At 48.3% G+C, this 7,055-nt stretch overlaps 1 protein-coding gene across 1 annotated transcript in view; it reads right to left on the bottom strand.

Moving 5' to 3' along the window:
* Nucleotides 1-158: 158 nt before the first annotated feature.
* The window catches only part of LOC106805812 (neurotrophin-4-like), a 16,481-nt gene continuing 9,584 nt past the window's right edge, over nt 159-7,055 (bottom strand). The window contains exon 2 of the mRNA XM_014807553.1: nt 159-2,871. Within this exon, the coding sequence (XP_014663039.1) occupies nt 2,170-2,871 (702 nt within the window). The 3' untranslated portion in view covers nt 159-2,169. The remainder of the gene's footprint in view (nt 2,872-7,055) is intronic.

Genomic DNA, 7,055 nt, shown 5'->3' with positions numbered 1-7,055 from the left:
TATATATCACGTGATGGCGCTCAGATATCGCTATCAGATTTTAGAAATGTAAAAGTTTTTAATTCGAGCAGTGACAGGATGACGATGATGATAACGATGATGATGATGAGGATGAGGATGCAATTGTTTTTGCTGCTGCTTCTGTTGTTGTTGTTGTTGTTGTTGTTGTTGTTGTTGTTGTTGTTGTTGTTGTTGTTGTTGTTGTTGTTATGTTCGTCGCCGCTGTTGTTGGGGGGTGTTATTATTATTATAGTTGCTATTGTTGTTGCTGTTGTTGTTGTTGTTGTTGTTGTTGTTGTTGCTCTTTGTGCTGCTGCTGCTGATGATAATGATGATGATGACGATGATGATGATGATGATGATAACGATGATGATGACACCGCTTTTTCGACCGCTAATAAGCTAATTTCCAACGCCACCTACGTAAATTTTGTACGTCATTACTAAACACTAAGAAATCTGAACGCGGATGTATCGACGCTATTCTTTGCATAATATTGTTTATGTCGTTACTTACATCGTTGATCTAACAGCGGTCTCACACGTGTGAACTAACGACCAAAAGTTTCGCTGTTCGACGAAAATAAATACAAAAGATGGCCGTACAAATAGAAGCCGCAAAGAGGCGATGCGCAACATACACAGCTATAGCCATCGTGGCAAGATTCCATTGCTATCATCCTTCCTGTTCTCTCATGTAGAGGTCGCCTCCTTCGCGCTGCCTCGATATTCGAAAGCAGCGCAGCAGCGATCGTCGCTAGAATTCGCCATTTCCGCGGCATTCTCTGTGTGACAAGCAGCGGTCGCATGTCGTAAATATGACAGCGTAAATTTCTTGCCGGTAACTAACGGAATGTGCCGGGAAGCTGGCCCGTGCGCTGGTGCACGAGTGTACCATACGTAACCAATATATTTCCGATCAGGCATGAAGGAGCGTGTGACTAGTACAAATATATATATATATATATATAAGGCAAAAAATCACGAGCGTTTCTCTTTCTACTCGCAAAACACTACTCTCGACTCCGTTCGTTAGTAAACTATGAAAAGCAAGTTAACATTCCATACCCATGATATTCTATACAAATGCTGAAGCGACGAGTAAATAGATCAAAGTGCATCGACTCATGATTGAGGCGCTTAATCAATGGGACCCATCTTATACATATTCTTTTCAACGCACACAAGCACACACACAGGCACACAGACACACGCACACACATACGCACGCACACGCACATGCGCACAAAAACGGAGGAAATCACGCACGGACAAAATGATTTGTTAGGCCATTTCACATGCAGAGGTGGGCCTCGGCGGGTGGGGTAGGGGAGGGTTGAGTATGTACTTGGTTTAGCAAGCAAGCATTTTGAAGCTTATAATGCTTATAGGTTTTGCAGTGTGGCTGCTGCTATTTCGTACCGAGAATGACAATGCCCGGTATTACCGGCTAGTGCACGTCCAAATTATAATATACACTGCGTGTGTGATTTATATCGGCATAATTTTCTACTTATTGTTGTATTATCGACATTAATCTCTTTAGGTATTGATAGGATTCTTGTATAGATCGTCATCAGCATTATAAATAAATGCATTGTCTCTCATTAAAAATCATATAATAACTTCTAGGGAAACTATAGGTAGTACGCGAATGCTTTCAGAAAAGCGGCGTACTCAAGTTTTTTTTATGTATAATCGCCATTATAGTAATAAATCAATGGAAGTATGTCTGCCTCTATCTTGACGGGTCACTGACAGAATCCAAACATTAAGTTAGGTCATTCAAAAGGGCCCAGAAATACATGCAGTGTATATTAAACTTCACACGCACGCATTCATTCACTTATTCACTGGGAACACGCGCACAATATCCACGCAAAAGTTAATAATCAACAATCAATGTTCAAAATTATCGTGCAGCTGTGTAGAGTATTCTCGCGCGAACACGCGTATCTCAGACAAATGAACGTCTCTCCGCCCCTCACACGCTAAGAACCGTGCAGCGCGCATGCGCACCCCTGCCCTAGATTATGATATTTCCCTCCATGCTCCTCTCGTCTGCGCATCTAGATCCCGATCCGGATCTTCTTTCTGTAAAGGGCGCAGTCGCAGTCGCGTTGGGATCTACTTTCTGCAGAGCGCGCCGTCGCACGCGTCTCGCAGGAACTACTTTTTGTAGAGGGCGCAATCGCACGCGCCGCTGACCTTCACGTGACTCCAGCCCGTGTCTCCGTGCGCGTTGATGACGTAGGCGTAGACGAAGACGGGCGAGCTGCGGCAGATCGAGTAGAACTTGCGATGGTTGACGCCGTAGCAGGACTTCTCGGCGACGCACGTCGTCTCGTAGAAGTACTGGTTGACGATGAGCCCGTTGATGAGGATCTCCTGCAGCACCGCCACCTCGCGGTCGTCGCGGTCGAACGCCGTCAGGCGGGCGCCCCACGACGAGTTGCTGTTGCAGACCGACTGCGGCATGTTTCCCGCGTAGTCGTAGACAGCTCGCTTCTCCCGCAGCGCGTCCGCCTCGTCCCAGTGCTTGCTGGCGCGCTTGCTCCCATGCGTCTGCTCTCCGTCCACTTTGCGCGCCTTCTCGTAGAGCTCGTTGTAGTTGAGCTCGCGCGAGAAGGGCGGTCGGGAGGGAGGGCTCGGCGCCAGTACGACGAGACTCGACATGTACTGCGGATTGATGACTGACTCGAGGCGGGCGATGCGTCGCAGCTGCGCCTGCGCACTGACGTGCGTGCGGTTCGAGCGCGAGTGACGCGGGTAGTGTAGCGACAGCATGTCGGCTTCGGCTCTGACCGGAGAGCCGCTGGCAGTGGAGACGAGAACTAGGCAGCAGACGAGAAAGCCGAGTTTAAGGGTTACCTGCAAAAGGAAATGGTGTTGTTATTGTTATTATTATTATTATTATTATTATTATTATTAGTAGTAGTAGTAGTAGTAGTAGTAGTAATATTTGTATTCATATTCTCCATCGATTTCCATCAGTAGACATCGTCGTGACGTGCCTCGGGCAGCGCATGCGCATAGTGCACCAGATGTGACGTGTAACGCGCACATCACTCGCTCCTTGTACCACCGTTTACTGCTGTACCGCACCTTCTTATACCTTCACGTATAGACGTGATCGAGCGCTCGTGCGTGCACGCGCGTGTGTGCGTGTTTGTGTACGCGTGACTGTGTAGTACGTGCGCATGCGTGCGCGCGTGCGTGAATGAGCGACTGTGTGGTCGTATGTATGGTGTGCGCTTGCGTACGCGAGTGCGCGCGCATGTAGGCGTAAAATCGCACGCGTTTGTCGCGATGCTGCGCCACAATAGATGACAATTAAATATTATGTATGAGAGGGTGGCTATCCACTTCTAGCTAACGCGTATTACCCACACGTATCTTACCGTAAGTCACCAAGATAAGAACATACCTTGTCTTACATACACATTCGTGCGCATCTAGTCGTATGATGCTCGCCTGCTGGCGTATATAGTGTGAATGATAATACTATCCAACAATCTCCGTTAACTTAAAGGCCGCTCCGTGTAACAAATTTTTTATTTTTTCATCAGTCATAATGACATATTCATTTATGACAGATTAGTTACATTAATATATATACTAAGTAAAACTTCCGTCGACTTGAAATTTCGACTTATTTGAATTCTTTGAATATCGCCTTTCGGTTTTAAACAAACGCGTTTCTTTTGTTACATTAGTGTATTTATGCTAAATTGAACATTTGTCGACTTGAAAGTCCGACGTCTTGAATTCTTTGAAAATCGCCCTTCGATTTCAGACAAAGGCGAACTAGCGAGATGTCCTACGCTATCGCTGTGTACACACATGGTTAACAGATTTGCTATAAGAGATGGCATAAGAAGAACAGAGAAGCCGTTAACCATATCCACCTATGAAGTTTTTCTTACTAGATGGAAAGCTTTGCATATAAGCGCAAACTCGATTGGCAAATCGCGATCCGATGTTTACGTGTTATTCTTACATACACAGGCCTACATATAGGAAATAATATGCGCGACCTTGAAATGACGATGCCTCGATGCCAAATTTGGATACTGCAACGTACTACAACAGAAACAGACGATGTTTCGCCGGAACTCCCATCTTTTACGCCGGACAAACACGCGTATCTATATAAAATGGGACGGACAAGTTACGCAACTTAGATGCACCGTGACAAACCGCTTATAATAACGCTGGCGACCTAACCTTGATCGTAACCTGTATAACAACCCCGACCCTCACCCTGGTCACGCTCTGATCACGTGTTTCCATTAACTCGAACATGAATTGCGAATTACGCAACACGCTCGATCCACCAGCCGGTATAATATCGCTTCCGACGATCGTTTGTGTCCGCGACTTGGTGACACGTACTGCGGCTCTCTCCGCTGCCTGCGTCCGCCCGCGCGTGAGCACGACACGAGACATTACGACGTGCCAGGCTGCTACTGCGCACTGCGTGCCCCCACATACACGCGTCACGTCTGACCTCCGCGGCAGGCGGAAAGCGGGGTCGAGCGCAAGCATCCGCCTTGACAAACTATCCCTCTCGCTCTCCACCTCTCTCACTATGTCCTCTGTCTATTTATTGATTTATCTATTTATCTATCTATCTATCTATCTATCTATCTATCTATCTATCTATCTATCTATCTATATAGTAGTAGTAGTAGTAGTAGTAGTAGTAATATTTGTATTCATATTCTCCATTTCTATTCCTATTATGATCCCCATCGTCTCTGTAATTATTATATCTCATATAAGAAAAATCCCAAGCATTATGGCCACAGATTTCTTTCTTCTTCAAACTCGCAGGGGAGAGATATTTTTACTTAGCAACAGAGATGTGGGGTAATAATTCTTAGATCATAAATGCACGCAGGCCATGGGTGCATTTATGCCATTATGCATTTATGCATTTATTATTTATTTATGCATTATGCATTTATTTGTGCATTTATGCCAGGCTATAGCACGACCGCCCATCCTACGTCTTGGGCTACATACGTAACCTTGCAAACCGGTAAACGTGTGGAAATGTCAGGTCGTATTGCTCTTGAGGCAAGCAATAAACTCACAACCATAATCGTATCAAAGACGCAAGGTTACTATGCATTTATCATAAATGAATCAAAGTCAATGTTACGCCGTAGAATAAGTGATACGGCTGAGTCATCAATGCAGTCCGAAGTCTAATCGTGTGTGCGTGCGTACCTGTCCGTGTGTGCCCGCGTGTGCGTGCATGTGTGTGTGTGCGTGCGTGCGTGTGTGCGTGTGTGCTAAGTAACCTTTCTCCCTACCACCAATCCCTTCTGTCTACTGTCCGCCTCTCTCCCTCCTATATCCTCTATCTGCTGTTCTCTATCTCCTCCCTCTCTCCATCTCATCTATCTCATTCGCTTGCTCTCTGTCTCCACGGTGCTCCCCCGTCTCAAGTTCCCTACCCCCTACGTTCTATCTGTCTGCCTGACTCTCTTTTTTTCCATTCTCTCCCTCACTCACTCCCTCTCACGCTGCCTTTCTCACAGACTTCGCTTTGGATATTGCCCTCTACCTTCCTCCTTCTCCCCCTCCTTCTCTCTCTCTTTCTCTGCCTCTCTCTGTCGTTCACTCTCTTTCTTCCTCTCTCGTCTCCCCCACCAAGCACGCACAGCACCTACACACGGCCATTGCTCTTTAAACCAATTCGCAAAAGAGCTTTAAGTAGGAGCGACACACGAACAGCTGATAGAGCTCTCTGGCGCGAGAACAGCTAAGCGATATCAGTGCGGCACACACGAGAAACCAGCAGCCTACACGCGCGCAGTCGCAGTCGCAGTCGCAGACGGAGACGGAGAGAGAGAGAGCGTCTATAGTCTATAGTCTCACGCGTTTCCTGCATCGTGCGCCTTTCTACCGCTGTCGCAAAGGAGAAACCGGGAGCAATTTCTGCCTTTCTTCTCCCAGCGACGGCGGCGGCACGCACAAAGCTGGGTCGCCGTGTTCAAAGCTCCCCCCGAGCTCCGCTTTCTTCTTCTGCCGCGTGCGGCAATTATATCAGCAGTACGGTCTAGACCTCCCACATCAATAGAAGCACGCGTATTTATATGTATATGTATATGTACGTACATGTCGATGCGATACCGAAAATGGCGTCCGCAGAGAGGGCGGCATGTTTTAGTGCAAGAGAAGACTGCGGGAAGCATGTATGGCGGTCTGCGCATGCGCGCAGACTGCAGCGGGGGTCGAGAGAGAGAGAGAGAGAGAGAGGGAGAGGAGCCGGCGGGCGGCACGCGTCCCGTCACAATACTGTTACCTTTCCAGTCATTACACGTCAGCTACCAAAAACAGGCGTCGCACGCACACACGCACGCACGCACGTGCGTACGAGCGCCCGCACGGACATGCATAAAGACTCAGGCACGTACACGCACATACGCATATATGAACATATAGGCAGACGCGCACGCGCGCACGTACACGCTCACGTGCGCGGCTCTAATAGTGCTCACTGCTGACCCGCGTGAAACGTGTCGTGAGGGAAGGGGGAGCGGGTCGGCGAGCAGACGCCTAGCACAAAACAAATATTGTAATAAGTTTCAACCCACGCCCTCCTCGTTCACACTTACGCGTGCATTATGAGTCTGCACCTGTCTGCGGTGAATTCCGGGAGCCAGGTATAGTCGCCCGAGTACGCCCGCCCTCCCTGGCTGCCGTACCCGCCGCTATTTTCCTCCGAGGACGTTTTTCGGGGGGTCGTTTCTAAAGGCGGACACATTGTGCGGTGCGGGGGAATTTTCTGCTGAGCCACGGAAATGTCGGTGCGGTTTGGTAGACGCCCAATCGAAGTCAATTATATGGCCATTTAACTTCCTAGGGCTCGACGGGTGACCGGCCAATCGGAGCGCGTGTTTGTCGTGGCTGCGGTCGCGCGCGCACAGAGATGCGGCGAAAGGAAGAGCAGGAGAGAGCGAGCGCGAAAGAAAGAGCGAGCGAGAGAGACAGAGAGAGAGAGCGAAAGAAAGAGCGAGCGAGAGAGACAGAGAGAGAGAGCA

This window comes from Priapulus caudatus, unplaced genomic scaffold (assembly GCF_000485595.1).
Source record: "Priapulus caudatus unplaced genomic scaffold, Priapulus_caudatus-5.0.1 Scaffold128, whole genome shotgun sequence".
Lineage (NCBI taxonomy): Eukaryota > Metazoa > Priapulida > Priapulimorpha > Priapulimorphida > Priapulidae > Priapulus > Priapulus caudatus.
Note: the sequence above shows the minus strand (reverse complement) of the source record. Positions and strands in the feature narration are given on the sequence as shown.